This window comes from Oncorhynchus kisutch, linkage group LG4, assembly GCF_002021735.2.
Source record: "Oncorhynchus kisutch isolate 150728-3 linkage group LG4, Okis_V2, whole genome shotgun sequence".
Classification (NCBI taxonomy): Eukaryota; Metazoa; Chordata; class Actinopteri; order Salmoniformes; family Salmonidae; genus Oncorhynchus; species Oncorhynchus kisutch.
In genome coordinates, this window is record NC_034177.2 from 60,446,011 (window position 1) to 60,466,185 (window position 20,175).

The following is a 20,175-nucleotide window of genomic DNA, read 5'->3' on the forward strand; positions in this document are numbered from 1 at the left end:
CATTGGTTTCTTATACTGAGTGTAACATTATACTGTATGTTTGTAGTGTATGGTCTTCTGCTAGCTTTTATTACTTAACAAGTTGCCTACTACACGTTATCCCTCACATTGTCATTCTGGACACCATCTTATATTTTACTCCAATGGTTCCCCTGCTGTTTTCTGGTGTTCGCAGTCAGACTTGACACAAAAGTTGAAATGGTGCCTCCTTATTTAAATCTGCCTAAAGCCCATTTTATTGGGCTACAGCCCAATATTTCACTAAGCCATAGCATTTCATTTAGAGATGCACTCTAGATAAGAGTAATAATCTCTCTGTGATGGATGGCCCAGCCCCATCCCTGGGATTGTGGTATGTACACACTGCACTTTTCATGGCAGGACGATAAAACCAACATAGGCAGGTGTGTTTGGTTAAGATGTACTTGTCAAGTGGAGTGACATGCATGTCTATATTCATTCAAATGAACTCCCTTATCTGCACCTACATGCAGCCACTCAGGAGACAAAGCAGTTCCCATGTTCTTGTGATTTACATCTTTCAAGAGCACCCTCTTTCCCCTCCACACCCCAGACACCCACAAATCTCACAGGTGAGAGGGAGGAGGTGTTTGAACCCCATGGAATGCCATTGGCCAGGGCCTCCTTTTCTCCTTTAATTTTAGGGGAGCAAAACCAACCAGATATTTACATTGCATAGATTTGGGGGTGTGAATCATAAAGACATAATTTCAACCTTATACCTTCCTAATTTTAATTAATTACTGCAAATTACTATATGTTTAGGCTTCACTCCTCTAACCAGAGCAATTTTGCATGCATTTAGCTTTTCAGCATGAACACACTCTTCCTATTTAGAAAACTGTATCACTGAATCAAGTGCCTATATACTGTGCCTACGTGAGTATCACACGGATATGTTTTACCTGCTTTTTCAAAAAGACATATTCTTCTTCCATGGTTTAGACTTTTTTCTGGTTATGAACAAAGTTTGTGTAGTCTACTGTGTACGCAGGGCAGGCACAACTTGTTTGACACGTTAAAGATAAGGCGCGTGCTCCTGAAATTTAGTTTCCACAGCAACAGAGGAGGAGCTTGAACTTTCACCGGTGATTGTGGCGGATGTAGTAGACCAACAAGGAAGTTAGCTAGTTTGGGCTGGTACAGCTAGCTAGCAGGCTGTAAAATAACGAAACTAAGCTCCAATAAATAATTTTCCAATTGGTTATTTGTGAAATATGTCCAACAACAATCGAGTGGATTTACAGGATGGAAACATGTCACAAGCTTTGAGAAAATGACGAGGTACAGTAGTGAGGAAGCTTGTTTAGCTAGCTTGCCAACATCAGCTGTTCAATCTAATGAACGTCTAGTAATCAATACTAATACGTTGCAACGTTATTATTGTATAATAACCTGTGGTGTGTCACAATATGACGAATGCAATAGAACTGAAGAACATGCTTTTTGTGTGTGTTGTTGCTGTATATCAAGAGTTATCCAACCCCTTTCCTGTAAAGCTGCCCCCCCTTTTTGTTTTCGCTTCAACCCAGTTATTAATCAGCTAACGTTAGCTAATTATTAGAATTAGCTAGGTGTGCTAGATTAGGGTCGAGCGAAACCCCAAAGGACGGTTGCTCTCGAGGAACAGGGTTGGAGAGCCCTGCTGCATAGTTATTTAGCTTACTTCAGCCAAGCTGGAAATGGTGATTGATGTCAGCAGTTTAGCTTGTTAACTCGCTAGCCTGCTTAGCTTCAATCATAGCTAGCTAGCTAACTAGCGCATCTGTAGTAGATAAGTTATCTAGTCAACCTGCACGACCTCTTACAATGTGTAACTCTTATCTCCCATTTTGCTTTCAGATGACTTGCCTTACAGTGGCCTGGACATTTGTGATATGTTAACGTTAATCACAAAAGACAAGTGTGTAAGATGGACTGAAGGAATTAGTTAGCTGCAGACTTTTGATATGTTACTAGCTGTACATGTAAATATATGACCAAAAAGCACTGTAAGTTATCTACATATCACTAGTCAACATGGCCCTACAAATAAGTTGTTAATATTTGCATGCTCTGTCATCACTTTTTAAGGTCAATTCACCTGCACATACATTTGAATGACTAACCACACATAAACAGAGCTGATCATGTCACTAGCAAAGCAGGCACCAACGTGGTTCCCAACTCATGTCCAAGCCACTGTTCTCCAAGCAACTGACCTACAAGCTAAGGGTAAGCACGGCAACAACGACGCCTACGCTATCATCCAGCTGGGCAAAGAGAAGTACTCAACATCTGTGGCAGAGAAAACACTCAACCCAGTGTGGAGAGAAGAAGCCGCCTTTGAACTGCCTGGTCTGCTTCTGGAGGGCAATCCAGAAATCTATGAATTATGCCTTATCGTGATGCACAGGTCCCTGGTGGGGATGGATAAATTCCTGGGCCAGAGTACCATCAATCTCAATGATATTTTTGATAACAAGGAGCGAAGGAAAACAGAGTAAGTATCACCAACTAATTAAACTAAATAAGGTTTTTCCCTTTCAAGGAAGTTTCGGAACAAAAGTACACAGGGTGTCCGTGGGTCCTTAAATCTTAATCTTCAATGAATTGATTTGGTTTAAAGGCCTTGAGTCTTAAATTCTGTTTCATGAGTCTTAAATGTGACAGAACTGACTACAGTGTTTCCGTTATGTTGCGCTGCTGCTTAAGTGTTGCCATCGTCGTAAATAATAAAAACAATTGAACATCAAATAATACTTGAGGCACACTTTCAAGATGTTAGAGCTATCTACCTCTGTGCGCTATTTCAGGTGAACTAGCTAACTTTTTTATGTCTTTGCACTGCAAAAAGTCAGTCTAGGCATAGAAACCGTAAATTACTTGGTAATAGGGAAATTTATTTATTTCCATGATAGAATTAAAAAGCAATTTTGGACAGATCAATGTAGATATTTTCCAATACATTGAAACAGAACAGTCTGGAGGGAATACTATTTGAGTCAGAAAATTATTTTTATATGATGGTAAGATATAAAACCTCGCAAAGAGCCTATCCAACTAACAATCTCTTAGAAAAAAAAGAAAAGAGAGAACTATTGGAACCAAGACTTAAAAAGAACTGATATTGGCACAAGATGAATGGAATGATGGAACATAAGTAATGAAATTACAGTTAACGAAAGTTTGCGCTTAATCCAGTATAAACTAATGTATGAAATGTATTATACAAGAGACCCATACACAAATTCTACAGCACAACGGCAGCGCCATGTCTTAAGTGTAAAACTAGCAATGACTCAATCTATGCCTTCTGGGAATGCTATAAAACAAATGTTATGGGCAGAGTTAGAATGTTGTCTGTCAGAAGTATTATAATGTACATTTAATTTTAATCCGTCTGTCTGCATATTTATTTCAAGACATGGCACATGAGGGCGCAGTGAGACACCCAATGGGCTGGACGATCCTTTTCTCGCCAATCATCTTGGAGACAATGATCATTTTAATGATGAGATTTCTGTCGTTTTGAATTTGGCGCCCTGCACTTTCACTGGCTGTTGTCATATCGATCCAGTTAACGGGATTTCAGCCCTAAGAAGTTAACTGGAAGTCAACCAATCCTCCATCGTTAAGACAATGGAAAGGTCAAATGCTTTATTATCTAAATGTTGAGAGTAGGTGGTTGACAAAATGGTTCACTTTGAGGCCATGTGGCGGGTAGTAATGTGGGTGCTAGAGATGGGGGTGTGAGCAGGTTGGTCTGGTCATCGATGTTTGTGCCCATCTGTATGCTGCTGTTTTTTTTTAGGTGTATGTTTTGTATTGTTTTAAAAAAACATTTTTTTTAAACACTGTCTAGAGCCCTCCCACGCTTAGCTACCTTGGTTTGAAGGATAGCCATTTGATACCTGATTCACTGAATGAGAGAATGACCTTATTGAGCTGACTCGGGTGTTTTGAGCAGTGTTTGATCAAAATCCTGCACACTCAGTGGCGTAGCTCTCCAGATCAAATCCGAATCAAATCAACAACAAAAAATGTCACATGCGCTGAATCCAACCGCTGTAGACCTTACAGCGAAATGCTTACTTACAAGCCCTTAACCAACAATGCACTTTTAAGAAAAAGAAAAGAATAAATAGAGCCATCTTCAATGGAACGTTGTCAATATTTTATACAGTAACAGTGCTGTATATTTTACTTTAAGATTTTTTGTGGTATTGAGTATCATTATAGCTAGTATTGGTATCGAAGCCAAAATTCTAAACGCTTAAGAGTTTGTGATCTAGCTAATGATTAGCCCATTGGGGTAGCCTAAACAAATGCAGATGAGCCACCCCCATCCTTCAGTCATCTATAGCCTAGCCACTATGCTACAAATCCGTTAAGCTACAGGAGAATGCACGTTTCTAAAATAGCACACCTGCCTGATAATATGAGCCATGTAGGCTATAGCCTTTGAGGAAGGAACCAGCCCTGAAAATACAACTTTTTCCCAACATGGACATGTTTCTGGATAGGTGTGTGGCGTGCACAGACCTCAAAATTGGTATTAAATTGCATTCTGAGTGGCATTAAAGGTGTTTAAAAGTCTTAAATTCAATTTCATGGACCCTGCAGATACCCTGAGTACAGTACAACTTTACAACTGTTAAATAGGAAATGTGTCTTCTGCTCTGCTCTCAACCCCACACTCACAAACACATTGGCCACAAAGAATCCGTAGTCACGTTGAACAGTGCTAGGCCTTTGGTTCCCTAGTTCTCTGTTTGATGTTTCAGAAGCAGCAAAGAGTAGGAAAGAGGGTGGATTTGCAGAACTGGCTAAACTGCAGAAATACCATTGAACATATTCTTATTTTGGTATATGATTCAGAGAGTAGGGTAGACTAGCCTAGATCACCTGATATTGTGGGGGGGGAATGGTCACACACATAGAGTATGTGGTCAGCGTTCCACATGTTTTTATGTGGGCATAATTGTACGAATAAAGATTCTTAAATTCAAAACCACCTCCATTTTGCCACTTAGGCATAGGCCCAAAGTTTGGGCCCCAAACAGAGTTTGCCAGTACATCTGTCTTGTTGTGACATAGGCTACGCCATTGGGTTCGTTGAAAAATGGGCTTTGTTGATAATGAATCAAGATGTTAGTCTTTTGATAATAGGCTGCCATTCATGGTGTAATTGAGTTGACTTGGGTGCAGTCTTTGTAGTTGGTGAACTAGTCCAGCGAGAACAGTAGTGCTATCAAATTATTTCTGTGTCTTGTCACAGCGTAGGTGCTAATACAGCAAACGGTTCCACCTCAATTCCAGTAATCACACAATGAACAAATGTCCTTGCTTAGTCTTGCCTTATACTGGAATTGAGATGGTAAACTGGCATTTGCGGACATGGCATCGGCTGAATGTTGTGGTGTGTCCCTTTGGGTATTAGCTTATGTTAAATGAATGTGGTGGAGCTGGCCAGACATGTCTTGTTACTAATTCTGATTCAAATTATAATAGTTTTTCCAGTGGTGTGAATGTATGGAGAAAAACACCACACCAGCTCCACCCAATCCAGGCCGCTACATAAAGTTATTTTTGGCTGTGTAGAATTACCATTGCACAAATTGTTGTAGTTAGCTAGGCCTACATGATGAGTAGCCTAAGCCTACGTTCTGCTCAGAGGAACAGGAACATAGTTAGGAGGATCTGGTGTCAATTAGCCATCAGTACATTTCATCATGCAAACACATTACCACACTTCCTCTTCACCCGCTAGTTGGGGTGAATTGCGATATGTCATAATCAACTGTTGATGGTTGTATTTATTTAAGGTGCCAGAGCTGATGCACCTCCAGGGTTGGCAGTTATTCAAGTACAGAGCTGTTGTGGAGATGTCAATGGACTGGAATTTAGTCATCAACACAACTGACTTGCATAGAATGAGCCAGAGGCCTAAGCCTACTCTTGTGCTACCATATCCATATACTGAAGCAGTTCCAGGTTTGCTAGCTAGCTGTGTCCGTTCGCTGTGTTTTCAAGCAGACGCATGGGGAGGAGAGTCCATCTTGACATCGGAGTAGGCAGCTCCTAATTATCGCACACCTGTGTTTGTTGATTGTGAGGAGTTTCCCAGCGGTCTGGGTAGAGTGGGAGTATTGTGGTTCCAGGCAGAGGGAGGTTTATCTTGGCCTTGACACCCATGTGAAGTACAGGGCTGGCCCCCTCTCAGCAGCATGCTGTGTGGCTCTTAGATCATGCTCTGGAGGACAGAGACCACCACTATGGGAATTAGGCTAGCTTGACCAAGAGAGGCCCATGCCATGGCGATTCTTTGGCCACTCAGTCTGAGAACAGTTTAGGGCAAAAAAAATAGAATCCCTGTCCACCTTTCCCATGACAGAAGTAGGTTAAAGCTTGGACAGTCAGAGGTTGTGCTCATGAAGGAATTGTGGAATTTGCCAGAACACCTATGCTGTTTGAGAGATGGTTTAAATGTTGACTTTGTATTTTGAGTGAGGTTTCTTCCTAGTTCTACATTTCTGCAATCAACATACCCTTGATTTGTATGAACTAGGCTTAGGCTACAGAGAAGCCATCATTCTCATTAGCATGTATGAGTTGCGTGGTTGTCTTGCACCATTGCCTTTGTAATTTCCCAATTGCTTGTCATAGCAGTTCTGAACAAAGGCCAGATTTGTGCAAATGTCGCCCCTTTTTCTCACAGTGAAGGCATCAATCGTATTACTTCCAGCAGGCGAAGCAAAGAGGTTAAACAAACAGGAGCAGAGTGGCCTCGACGAACAATATTATTCAACATTCTTTTCGAGATTCAGACCATCACAGTTTGCAGGGAATTATGTTTGTCCCTCATATCAAATCACATTTTATTTGTCACATTCCCCCGAAAACGGCAGCCGTAGACCTTACAGTGAAATGCTTACTTACAAGCCCTTAACCAACAATGCTTTAAGAAGTTTTAAGAAAAGTACGTGTTAAATAGAAAACAAAAGTAACAAATAATTCAACAGCAGCAGTAAAATAACAATGGCACGGCTATATACAGGGGCTACCGGTACAGAGTCAATGTGCGGGGGGCACCAGTTAGTCGAGGTAATTGAGGTAATATGTACATGTTGGAAGAGTTAATGTGACTATTCATAGATAATAAACAGAGAGTGGCAGCACCGTAAAAGAGGGGTCTGGGTAGCCCCTAATATTAATTCTCAGGCAGGTGAAAAGCTTCCATTTAAAAAAAATACATAATGGTTGTGGCTGTTCCACGGGGAAATGTGTCCAACACAGATGGTTTTGGGTCACCACTCTACTAATTTCTTCCAAAGGAAGCAGCTCCATTCAGTTACACAACCGTTCAAAAGGTTGGGATCACTTAGAAATGTCCTTTTATTTATTTTTTAAGAAAAGCACTACAAATTTATCGTTTTTAAAAGGCTAATTGATCATTAGAAAACCCTTTTGCGATTATGTTAGCACAGCTGAAAACTGTTGGTCTGATTAAAGAAGCAATAAAACGGTCCTCCTTTAGACCAGTTGAGTATCTGGAGCGTCAGCATTTGTGGGTTCGATTACAGGCTCAAAACAGCTAGAAACAACAAACTTTCTTCTGAAACTCCTCCGTCTATTCTTGTTCTGAGAAATGAACGCTATGCCAAGCCTTTTAAAATGATAAACTTGGATTAGATAACGCAACGTGACATTGGAAAACAGGAGTGATGGTTGCTGATAATGGGCCTCTATTCGCCTATATAGATTCCATTTAAAAAATCATCCATGTCCAGCTACAATAGTCATTTACAACATTAACAATGTCTACACTGTATTTCTGATCAATTTGATGTTATTTTAATTAATGGACAAAAAAAAATCTGCTTTTCTTTCAAATACAAGGACATTTCTAAGTGACTCCAAACATTTGTACTCTCAGATTTCTGTATTGTACCTTTAATGATAGTTTTCACCTAAAAATGGATGCAGCATATCACCTTGAAGAAGATGTCAAAGCCTAGAGTTTAGATGAATTAAATAATAGGCCTATATTTTCCACTGCTTTTTAAACCACTTTACACCAATATTGGAAAACACGTTTAAAATGTATTCATTTAAAAATGAATACATTGCCATGACAAACCTAAATGAATTCAGAATAGAAACATTTATTTTTAACTTGTTGAGAATGCACTGTTTTAGCACCCAACAATGGCACCTGATGTGTTCTTTGATCTTTGAATCTTATATTCCTGTATTCATTTAAATGTGCCACATACCCAATTTACAGATGGCTAATAGTCATCCCTTCTTTTAGCTGGTACTCCTTGGACTCCAGGCCAGGGAAGAAGAGGAAGGAGAGAGGGAAGATCCAGGTCAGCATTCAGTTCATGAGGAACAACATGACGGCCAGCATGTTTGACCTCTCCATAAAGGACAAGCCCCGCTCGCCCTTCACCAAACTCAAGGACAAGATGAAGGGGCGCAAGCACGACGGTGGTCTCTCCGACACCACCTCAGCCATCCTGCCCCGCTCCGCCATGTGTGACTCGGAGACCCTTCGCCAACCCAGTGCTTCTGACCATCAGCCAGAGCCCAAGATCAAGAGACACCTACTGGCCGGCTCCCATACGCTCTCTGCAGCCCGCTCCATGTCTGACCTCATTGGCACTCACTTCCGCCCCAAGCTGGACTCTAGAAACTCCATGGAACAGCTGGGTAAGGACAGCAGCTTCCTCTAGTATTAGGCCTATTTTAGTATTTACTTGTATTAGCCTACCTGTGCCATCTTTCTTTGTCTGTGATTAGTATTGCTTCCATGAATGTTTCAGGTAAATTGTTTGTGTTTCACAGAGAAAGAGAGTGGTGCTGCCCCTCACAGGCGCTCCCAGGGCGAGGTGCCAGGCTACCAGGACAGCGAGGGGCAAGGTGATCCTTTTACTCATATCAGCGACGGCTTGCCGCAGAAGTACGCCACCCTCCCACGCAACCGCAACCCGTTCGAGGGGGAGCAGGGCCAGCTGTGGGACCGAGGGGAGAAAAAGGAGAAGAAGGAGAAGGTCAGCCTGCTGGAACGTGTGACCGGGAAGAAGGAGGGACGCAAGACAAACAACGGGGGGCGTTCGGGCAGCTCTGGAGACCTGCGCTCCAGCAACCCATTCAGCAGCGACTCTCAGGGAAACACCCAACCAACCAACCCCTTCCTCTCACACAAAAATACAAGGTAAAGCTTTTCACGTCCACACCACCATGTTTGGTATCCAAGCCAGGGTCATGTTCATTAATAAGCACTAAACGGAAGAAAACAAACTGAAACGGGTAGGGGCTTCCTCCAATAAGAAACGGTCATTTTGAAATGTATTTTTCATAACCGAAAGTATTGTATTTTCAGCTGTTTGAAGCTGGTCTACAAAAACCAAAAGTAAAAAATTAAAAACAAAACTTAAGAACCCGAAGCATAGAAATAGTGCACATAGAACAGATCTAATGCGTCTTAGACTTGCTTTCAATGAGTGACAGATCTGTAACTCGCTTTTCTCTGTGAATTTGGTAGGGTTGCCCAAAAAGTTACATATTGCAGCTTTTAACAGCTGCCACCATACACTACCTCTGTGGTAATTTAGGTTAAGGCAGATGATACATGGTGGTAAAGAAAATGGTGGGCAGGTTATTGGTAATATAACCCTCAGCCACAGGTAAATATGATTTGATGTGTTTTGATGATTTTGTAATTCAGTGTACATGGATGTTTTGCAGCGATAAAAATCCCACCACTAATGGAGACATCCGAAAGGCAAGAGAGAACCACGGAAAGAAAAATGTAAGAGATCATACCTTGTACACTTTTTGTGAACTAATCTCAAATAAAATGAAGGGGGGAGGGGGCAAGAAGGGGGGAAAAAACAAAAAGCATAGTCCTAGTTTTTTTGGGGACTTGTTCTGAGGTTCAGAACACCACTGACTTTTAATTGAGCAGCTCTCCCCGATCTCACTTGACATTGCAGCTGGTGATGTTGGTCTCTGAACTGCTGTCTTTTCTGTCTTTGACAGTTCACTGTGAGTGTCATTAAACTAATGAACAGCGGTCATCATCTGACCCGGCTCATCATTTGAAACAGTGCGAGTTTCAGTCTCTAAGGTCAGGTGATGTACTATTATATCGTACTGGTACCATAATTGGAGCACTTTTTTTCTTTTTGGGGGGGGAGAAATCTGTATGAGATTTTTCATTGGTTTGATGGGGGTATTTGCCACCTTAGTTTTGTCACACCCCCACCCAAAGACAAATAAGAATAAAACGCTCTCATGGTGCTTAATTCTAGTAGTAGCTGGCCATTACACTGCAGAATTAGTATTAACATGGTAAGAGAGCAGCTTCCAAAGTGATGTTGAAATGAGAAACGGATGCTGATAATGGCTTTCCTCACCTCTCGTTGTGGGTGTTGAGGAGTTGTCTTAACCACATGTGCCCCTCCATACTCTGCACTAGCAGAAATGAACTGGCAGTTCCATTTCCTCTCCTTTCAGGCCCTAGCTAATTAACCAGTGAGGGAGGAGGGGAAGGATAGTGAGAGATTTTAAAGAACGGAGCTTTTAAATTCTCAAAGCAGAGCTCATTAGAAGCAGTAATGAGACAACTGGAGAATGCCAAGTGTGCTCGTCTTATCTCCTCCTCACTACTGATCGTGGAAAAATTGTCAGTACTTTGGTAGTTCATGGTCATTTCCAGGCCTCTGTCACCAGCTACTACAGCTCCCGGCTGTGTAGCTTTATATCATGTCTGGGGCTTTTTGGCATGTGTGTAATGGACACAATTGCTCATACAGTATAATGAAACGGAGCTGGTAACTTGATTCATGTTAGGAAAGTCTCTCAGCGGAACTGGTTGTCTCTAGCTCTTCATTTTCTCTGGTAGCGCAAAAGGCCTATTTCTCAGCACATTTTCACTTTGTCTCCAAAAACATATTCACTTCCCCAGTAAGCGGTTGATACACCCCCACTAACAACACCTGTTTTTCTCTGACTAAAAACCTGAGGCACTTTGCTTAGCTACTTTCAACTTTGGCTGTCCAGAAAGCGACAACAAAATAACTCGAAGCGTACCCAGGATGGACCGCAGCACACCTAGCATGTCCACATACCATTGGAAACAATGGAAATAAAAGGGCCGGGGTGTTTAGTGTGATCCCCTGCCTTAGTCCTCTTTTGTTTGGACATAAACTCTAGGGATCCTCACATTTTTTGTTTCTTTGTTTCTCATACTAGGACGAGTTCCAGTAAATATGGTCCGGCACTTGGTCTTCTTCCCGTCGTAGACACCGCACAGCGATGGCAGCTTGGTTTGGGCACAGGGAGGGGAAGGGGACTGAGTGTAGTATTTTAAACAAGTTGATGGCTTTGCTGCTGTATCTGCCTGGTGGAACCATGACCATTTGTTGAAGCGGTAACATGGTACCTCGTTAAAAAAAAAACAGAAGCTCACAGCTCCTCTCATCCCTCCATAATGGGATCGGCACAGACTGTGATGCACCCGGTCCTCTAAAGAACAAACTCGACCAAAATAGTTTGGTTGCATCTTTCTTTTCCTGTTCATTAGTCTTGACCTTTTTATTCCGGAAATATGCACTCCGCCGTTTCCAGGCAGCTTCCAATTTTTTTGTTGTCTTAATTACTGTTTGCGGCATGGTTTCATTTTAATGTGATGTTCTTGTCTGCCAGCTGGTCAAGGTCTATGCCTAGGCTGGCTTGTGAGGAGAGGAAATGTGCTTTAAGATTTAAAGAGGTAATGGGGGTTGAAAGCTTCTTTTTTTTTTCTAGAACTGACACTTAAACAACACATCAGATTCCCTTCTACAGGATTCCTGATTGTGCGAGCCATCGCAGAGTTTCTGTTGAACACTATTGAACACTTGATCAGATCAAACACCTGAAGTGAAATCCAATGGCGACGACAGTGCTAACAAACCTGTGGAGTGACGTCTTATCACAGCCTCTCAATAAGTCCTGATTGCCACCCGGTTATACGAGCTGAACACGTACTGCCATGACGTAGTTTGTGGCGTTTTTCCTAACACCTTTAGGGTAGCCTAGTGGTTAGAGCGTTGGACTAGTAACCGAAAGGTTGCAAGTTCAAACCCCCGAGCTGACTAGGTACAAATCTGTCGTTCTGCCCCTGAACAGGCAGTTGACCCACTGTTCCTAGGCCATCATTGAAAATAAGAATTTAACTGACTTGCCTAGTTAAATAAAGGTAAAATAAAAATAATAATTAGGCAGTTAGTCTATCTGCCGTAATACGAGGGATTCCCTGGCCTAGCCCACCTTCTGTCTTACTTTAGATAATTTTTAGCACTCATTTACCTTTTGCTTAGTTTTTTTCTATTCCTACCATCTGTACTGTATACTACTCATATACTACGCATCTCAAGACGCGTTTGGAGAAATACACTTTTATTTTGTGTAAATGGCGCCGTCTGTGTTGACGTCATCATAATGTCTGTGGTTTGCACCCGCAGGAGACGATGCAGACGAGCGCAGCTTCCTATAGCAACTTATCTTTCGACGAGGTGGTGCATGAGCTCATCAAGCAGAAGGGGGTGGTGAAAAAGAAGGACGCCCATATCCGTGAACTGGAAGACTACATTGATAACCTGCTGGTGCGCGTTATGGAGGAGACGCCGAGCATCCTACGGACACCCTACGAGCCCAAGAGGAAAGCGGGGAAAATCTCCAAAAAGAACTAGTGTCAAGGTAGAGTTAGGGGTTCCAACGATATGCTCTTGTTTCAGTGAGGGTCCATCCTAGCCATTGTGAAATGTATTGTGGGTATAGAACAAAAATCAAGAGAAGGGGATTGACCCATGCCAAATCACCATTTTTATTTTTTGAATTTTTATTTTAATAGGTTTTGCATGCTTTGATTTGAGTGTACACCAGTTTCCCCATCAATTTTATTGGGAAGTGAAGTACACCCGACTACATAAATATCTGACAATTTGACTTGCATTTTAACAAACCCCATGGCTTTCCCATAATTATAGAAATACTAACCTGTGAATCAGTTCAGTTGTTGTGTAATGATCCACTCATCCTTTTTTTGTTTTTATACCTTTTGCTCTGTTCTTTGCATGATATTCCTTTGTTTTCCATATTCAGCCGAATTGAAAGAATGTGAAATGGCAATGTCTCACAGATCCATCAGAACACCTTATAGCAGCGACCAGTGGGATAAGAAACAAAACTAGTGGGTTTATGCCACGCGTGACCGTTTCTTCAAGGTGTACACGTTTTCACAATAGTTTATACAATAGACCTGTGCACTTTCACACACGTATAACATGGGGGGGGGGGAACACAGACAGCTTCTGAGGCGATTGTGTGCACATGGAACCACCATCAAGCTAGATTTGCATTTTAACACTAAGGCCATAAAAATTTAATTAAATGTTTAAAGGATGGCCCACTTCACTTTAGAAAAAATTAAAAAGAGATTAGGTCCTACTGAAGAAATTGCATGTTTTGATCAAAATAATGCCCCCCCCCCACTAAAATCACTTAATCATTTGATTAGGTCGCTAGGGTGTTGAACTAAGGTTGCTGTAGTATTTTAAAGGGGTTATCTAGTACTTTTTTGTATACTTTTTAGCTAGTCATTCTAAAAGTAGCACTCACAAGCCAAAAGTGGTCCTTGAAAATGGCCTTCGTCTCTCGCTCTGCTATGTGTGCATCATGTGCATCTTGCTAGCTGTCATTCATATGGCGAGGTGCTAAAGTTAACTTGTTGAACTCGTGCTGCTATAGGGGGCTAGCCCATGTGGGGGGAAATGGTATAGCACAGTATAAAGAAAAACTAGGGATTTCATGGCTAATTGAAGAAAGACAGTAATTCTGCTTATAGATTATGCATGTATAAACTACTCAATGACATATCCAGCCCAAAGTGGGAGGTTTAAAAGAATACCGGAGCATGTCTTTAAAAAAGGGGCTACTTATTTTTTGTTTGTTTTGGCTTGCTCGTCTCACTTTAAAAAAAATATATATATATATCTGTTTAATGTTTAATAAAATATGTATGGCCTTAGTATTAAAATGTACCGAACACCGCGTGTTAACTTATCACACTTGTGTGAAAAAGAAAAGTACATAGTTTATTGAATAGGGTTTGATATGCTCATTTGAATAGAGCTGTAATGACTGTTTACACTTCAGACCAAGATGCAGGATTATGACACAAACTCTCACTTAGCCAATCGGCCCTTTACACGCCTCTTACTGTAGGCAAGGATTGTGTTGATATACTGGAGGTGTGAATACAATGTTATCCGCCTGTCTGTGACATTGATCTGAGCCTTTTGGCATTAGGATGGTTTGGACCTCTCTCTTGACATTTGCCATCTTTGTACAAAATTATATTATTTAAAGTTATTCTTATGAGGGTATGTACTAAGCACTACTGAATTCTTACTCAAGACATTGCATATCCAAACACAGATCTGAAAACAATGTGACACTGCATTCGAACTTTGTGACCTTCCAGTGAAAACAAAAAAAAATAGGTGAACACTGTATTTTCTCTGGTCGATTTGATGATATAGAATGTCTCAGCATCGTGCTGGTGCAGAATGTAATTGAGTGGAGGCAAACTAAAGACACTGCTATTGAAGCCTCCTCCAGTGTTTACACCAAAGTGAATTCATTCAACGAGCTGCCATTGTCCATCATATCAACTCCAAAGTCATTGCTTTTGGGTTTGTTATTTCAGTTCATTTTTTTTTATCATAAGCTAGGTGTCCATCCAATTAGCGACAGATTTTCATTTGAATATTCAAAAAATGTGCATAAAGACAATATACATGTTTTCCCACCAGAGATGTTTCCATCAAATGGACTTGCGGATAAAAGGCTCTGCACGATGACGCAATGCACATAAAAATACATTTGGCGGTTAAATTCCCATGTACCGAATACAAGTTAAATGGGTTTCCACCGCATTTTCAACTCTACTGATGGTTTTCTCTCAGAAAGAAATGGTGTGTTTTATACACCGAGTGTGCCCACTCTGGTTTTGCGACATGCGCTCTAGCCAACAGCTCACAGATCCAGTGTGGATACAGCCTACATCAGGGATGGGCAACTTTGACTGCGATCAAAACATTTGTGGCTCCCTCTTGACAGCGGAGATAAATTTGTGCGATTCTACACATTTTGCCATGGGGTGTAGAGAAAATGTTGCAGTTTAAAAGCAAGTTTGCTGCAATTCTACACATTTTGCCATGGGCGGAGAGAAATGTTTGCCGTTTTTAATATGATATGAGTGAGACTAATTAAATCATTGGTGACCCCCCCCGGCCGGTAATTCGACCATGATAAGTTTGCCAAGTTAGCTGCCCGCTAAATTATCTAATCAACTTGTTTTTGTTGCTGACATGGGTTAAGTGACTATCAGTGACTGACATAACAAGAGAGAAACTGATGCACAACCAAGTTTCGAAATTGCACCTTGTATTCTACTAGTCTAACTCGCAACAGTAAATTGAGACCCCGACTGAGTTCCTAAAACGTTTTATCGAAAGTTGCCCGTCCCTGGCCTGCAGGAGATTATGGACAAAATCATGTCACCAGAATAAGACCCTCGCTATTTATTTAAAAGGAGAATCAAGCTCATCACCTTGCACTTTCACCACCCTGTGAAGTTCCTCATAATGGATTTAATCTGTAGCCTAATAAACTGCTTGCTTTCCTGACGAGTCATAGTGGGAGGGCCACACGTGCCATCGCGTGACTCCCAAGTTTACCTCGGTGTGATGGTTATTATATCAGTATTTGCGCATAAAAGAGTTTCCTCCGACATTTCTTGCATAATTAATTTCACCGACAAAAAGATCCCACCTTGTCTAGCGTATTTTGTTTTGTCGACATTTGGAAAGTTTACCGACAAATGTTCTGTTTCCATCAAGCCTGTTACTCGCATCAAAAGGTTGGATGGAAACCTGGTTACTGACCCGTGATGACTGTATTTATCTTTAAGGCCAAATGCATTGTATGCCCTTTATTTACAGTCAATGTATGGCCCATACATTGTCATTCAAAAATAAGTATAAACCATTGGTCAATTAGTTCTAGCTTTACTTTACTGGTACTGCTAAGTGCAATAAATATAATTTATCGACATGTTTAATATTCAATTGGTGTCCATCTACAAATTCTCTAAAAAAAAATTATATCATTATATTTTGTACTCAATTCGAACATGTCAGAATGACATCCGTTCTACACTTGTGATCTGTCATTGTTTGTCTACAGAGAAAAATTGGATTCCTTTAGGTACAAGTGGTTCAGTTTGTAGATTTACTGATTCTTGTTTGAATTATTTGAAGGAAATAGAATCACGGTGTGTTGCTACATAGTAATGCATTTGCTGGCTGACTTTGTTTATTTTGTTAAAATGTTAGCCTTAGCACTTTGATCCATAAATGAGCAGTGTAATTGCTTTCCAGAAAGGTTATTGGTAATATTTTGCTTGTAATACACTGTACTAACACATCTACAAATCAAACTATCAGGACAGATTTTAACAAGGGCCTATGTTAACCTGTTGTAAAAAAATATATATGTGTGTGTGTGTGTGTGTGTGTGTGTGTGTGTGTGTGTGTGTGTGTGTATATTTTTTTTTTTGACATTTTGTATGTTTTGCTAAATAATTTGTCATACAGCCTTCAAACTGTCCAAAGTATGGCCAAAAATATAATATATCATGACAGTTTTATGAGATATGTTACCATAAATAGTTCTGACAGCATAACAAACAGTATCAGCTTGTCAAAAAACAGACCACTCTCAATTTGTTTGTCTCCATGACATTTTGTTTCAATAACAACACTGTTATGACAAATATTTGTTCTACACAGCTTACACAAATTCTGCTATGACCTTTAAGGTTAAGTATCAATGTACAGTACCAGTCAGAAGTTTGGACACCTACTCATTCCAGGGTTTTTATTTTATCTTTGTAATAGTGGAGACATAACTATGAAATAACACATATGGAATCATGTAGTAACCAAAAAAGTGTTAAACAAATCAAAATATGTTATATTTTATATTCTTCAAAATAGCCACCCTTTGACTTGATGACAGCTTTGCACACTCTTGGCATTCTCTCAACCAGCTTCACGAGGTAGTCTGCATTCTGCAGCGATACGCCATCCCATCTGGTTTGCACTTAGTCGGACTCTCATTTGTTTTTCAGCAGGACAATGACCCAACACACTTCCAGGCTGTGTAAAGGCTATTTCACCAAGGAGAGTGATGGAGTGCTGCATCAGATGACCTGGCCTCCACAATCACATGACCTCAACCCAATTGAGATGGTTTGGGATGAGTCGAACTGCAGAGTGAAGGAAAAGCAGCCAACAAGTGCTCAGCATATGTGGGAACTTCTTCAAGACTGTTGGAAAAGCATTCCTCATGAAGCTGGTTAAGAGTGTGCAAAGCTGTCATCAAGGCAAAGGGTGGCTACTTTGAAGAATCTGAAGTATTTTCTTATTTGTTAATTAAACACTTTTTTTGTTTACACACGTGATTCCAAATGTGTTATTTAATAGTTTATGTCTCCTCTATTGTTCTACAATGTAAAAATAAAGGAAAAACCCTTGAATAAGTAGGTGTCCAAACTTTTGACTGGTACTGTATGTGTTAAGCATAAAGTCTCCCGCTGTGTATGTTGTCATATTTCTGAGTCTACCATTAATGAGATATGTTACCATAAAAAAAAAAGTTGCTACTGAACTTTCTTAAAACAGTGCTTTGTGAAAAAGGTTACTTTACGTAGTTATTACTTACTTATTCCACTGTCAGTAGGTAAAACGTATTACTGTGTTACCAAAACGGTTTCCCTCTCTGAGTTTACTTGCTTTCATGGAGCTAATGTCAGTGATGACAAACATGTCTCACCTAATTAGCAGAAAGTTTATATTCGTCACTTTTTTTTCTTTTATCTGTACACTGTTGTGCCATCTATAGTGTTCAATGGTGTTTTAGATGAATAGGATTGTTACTCAAAGTTGTGCACTTACTAAGTGTATGGTGACCCCTGTTGTGAACTATGGATACCTCAGAAGTCTCAACCAGTGATGACGCTGAGATGAAGTCACACACATTTTAAACCAACTTTGTTGCTTCTTCCAGTCTTTTGTTTACTTAAAAAAAAAAAGTCAATTTTTACATTCTAATTTCTATATTGTATATTTGTATGGGTAAAGTAGGGTGAAATATGGTGTAGTAACTGAATGACCACATATCAAGTCAGGATACAGTCCGATTTCCTGTTTGGATGATACAATCTACATTCTACAATCTACATATCTCGTAGCTTTTTTTATTTTATATATATATATTTTTAGTAACAAACACCGTTTCCTGCAAATCCTCCCAATCACAATTAACTAGGACATAGAGAATTCAATGGTATTCCATAAAATGCCATAGCTGCTTTTAGTAAAGCTTGTCCGAGCGAACGTCAATGAGACCCACTTTTTATTTTTTTTGTGCCTATTGTGTAAAAAATGTTAACCTCTATTACATTTTAGTTTAGTTTTTATTCTTGTTGATCTTTACCTGAATCGTCCTACATCGAATGTCGTGTAGGTGCCAAATTGTGCTTTCATTCATTATACTGATAGAATTAGGTTTTTTTAAATATCAGGTTTATCCAGACAAAATACTCAACTTTTACATTTTATGTCCATGCCTTCGTTGTGTCACTATACAGCTAATATTCTGACACTTTCTCCATGAGGCGGCAGGGTAGCCTAGTGGTTAGAGAGTTGGACTAGTAACCGGAAGGTTGCAAGTTCAAACCCCCGAGCTGACAAGGTTCAAATCTGTCGTTCTGCCCCTGAACAGGCAGTTAACCCACCGTTCCTAGGCCGTCATTGAAAATAAGAATTTGTTCTTAACTGACTTGCCTAGTTAAATAAAGGTAAAACATTTCTTTTTTTAAATGAGTTACTTCCATAGCACAACATTGGTGTACTTTTACTTAGTCAATTATTATCACACTGCAGTTAGCTTTTATATCAAATTGCATGTCAAATCATCTTTGCTTGATGCAATTTGGACACATTCTGTTTAGAGAGCCATCCCCACAGTGGCTCATATTATAGTACATTCTGAGAACGAAAATATCAGTATTTGATCAAAGTCCGGATTGATTGTATAATAATACAGGCGGGAATGTCTCCAAATGCCTATTCTTTGTATGGTGGTGGTGTCACTATACTTTTCCCTATCTGTTTTTCCCTTAACCTTCGCTGCTGTTAACTAAGGTGGGCGCACGTTTTCACAAGACTAGCATTTGATTTTTTTATACTTTTATTCAAAGTTTTAGATGTCAGGATGGGTGGGCTTATGGGTTTGATGTAAAGATTGGATTGATTAGAAAACTGTTTGATTGTGATACTGAGAACATATGAATATGGTGTGTATGTTGGTATACAAGGTATTATTTTGGGAACAACAATGCAGATGATGTAAAAAGCAAAGAATGGCACTGCTTGATATGACTGCTTCAAATGCATTCGGTGTATGTATTTATTGTCCACCTCTCTCTCACACACACTTGATATGACTGCTTCAAATGCATTCGGTGTATGTATTTATTGTCCACCTCTCTCTCACACACACTGTCTCCCCAAAAGCTTATTATTTTGGCATGTGGCATGGATTTATTTACATTAAGATCTTGGAGTGGAAATGTGTTAGGAAATGCCAGTGATCCATTGGATAACAAAATTGGAAGGCACAAACCAGAATGTATTGCTCTTTTGAAATAAATACACTGTACTTATTAAATAAAATACCTGTTTTGGTTTTAATGGATTTATTCATGCTTTATTTTCAGGATTATATATTAGACCATGTGTTTTTTTTCTTTATATAGGCACACGTGAGATATAGAAACAAATTAGGTATACATTATGCACCATTCTGAACAAATCATACGGATGAGTGCCTACATTTGAATCCCCATAGTCCCATTGAATAAAAATCGAAGTCATTTCCCTGCATTCCCTTTCTGTATTAATAGTCCTATACACATTTCAGTATACAATGCAGTACATTTCAGTATACAATGCAGATTTCATGATAAGAACTGTACTTGTTCATGTGTACTTG

General features: G+C 40.1%; 1 protein-coding gene across 2 annotated transcripts; it reads left to right on the plus strand.

The window, feature by feature from the left end:
* The first annotated feature begins 1,068 nt into the window (after positions 1 to 1,068).
* Positions 1,069 to 19,878, plus strand: LOC109889780 (rab11 family-interacting protein 2). 2 transcript variants are annotated; one of them, XM_020481493.2, is made up of 7 exons: positions 1,083 to 1,305; positions 1,864 to 2,503; positions 8,318 to 8,718; positions 8,854 to 9,223; positions 9,757 to 9,820; positions 10,051 to 10,138; positions 12,516 to 19,878. In XM_020481493.2, the coding sequence occupies exons 2-6, from the start codon at positions 2,151 to 2,153 to the stop codon at positions 10,111 to 10,113; spliced, it is 1,251 nt and encodes a 416-aa protein (XP_020337082.1). In that variant the 5' UTR covers positions 1,083 to 1,305; positions 1,864 to 2,150; the 3' UTR covers positions 10,114 to 10,138; positions 12,516 to 19,878. The 2 variants fall into 2 exon arrangements, with proteins under 2 accessions (XP_020337079.1, XP_020337082.1); XM_020481490.2 differs by lacking the exon at positions 10,051 to 10,138 and having other exon boundaries at positions 1,069 to 1,305.
* Positions 19,879 to 20,175: the final 297 nt, after the last annotated feature.

Coding starts and splice junctions, on each gene's coding strand:
- LOC109889780 (XM_020481490.2), top strand. CDS start 2,151: ATGTCACTAGCAAAGCAGGCACCAACGTGGTTCCCAACTCATGTCCAA. Junction 8,719..8,853: donor AAACTCCATGGAACAGCTGG/GTAAGGACAGCA, acceptor TGTGTTTCACAG/AGAAAGAGAGTGGTGCTGCC. Junction 9,821..12,515: donor AGAACCACGGAAAGAAAAAT/GTAAGAGATCAT, acceptor TTGCACCCGCAG/GAGACGATGCAGACGAGCGC.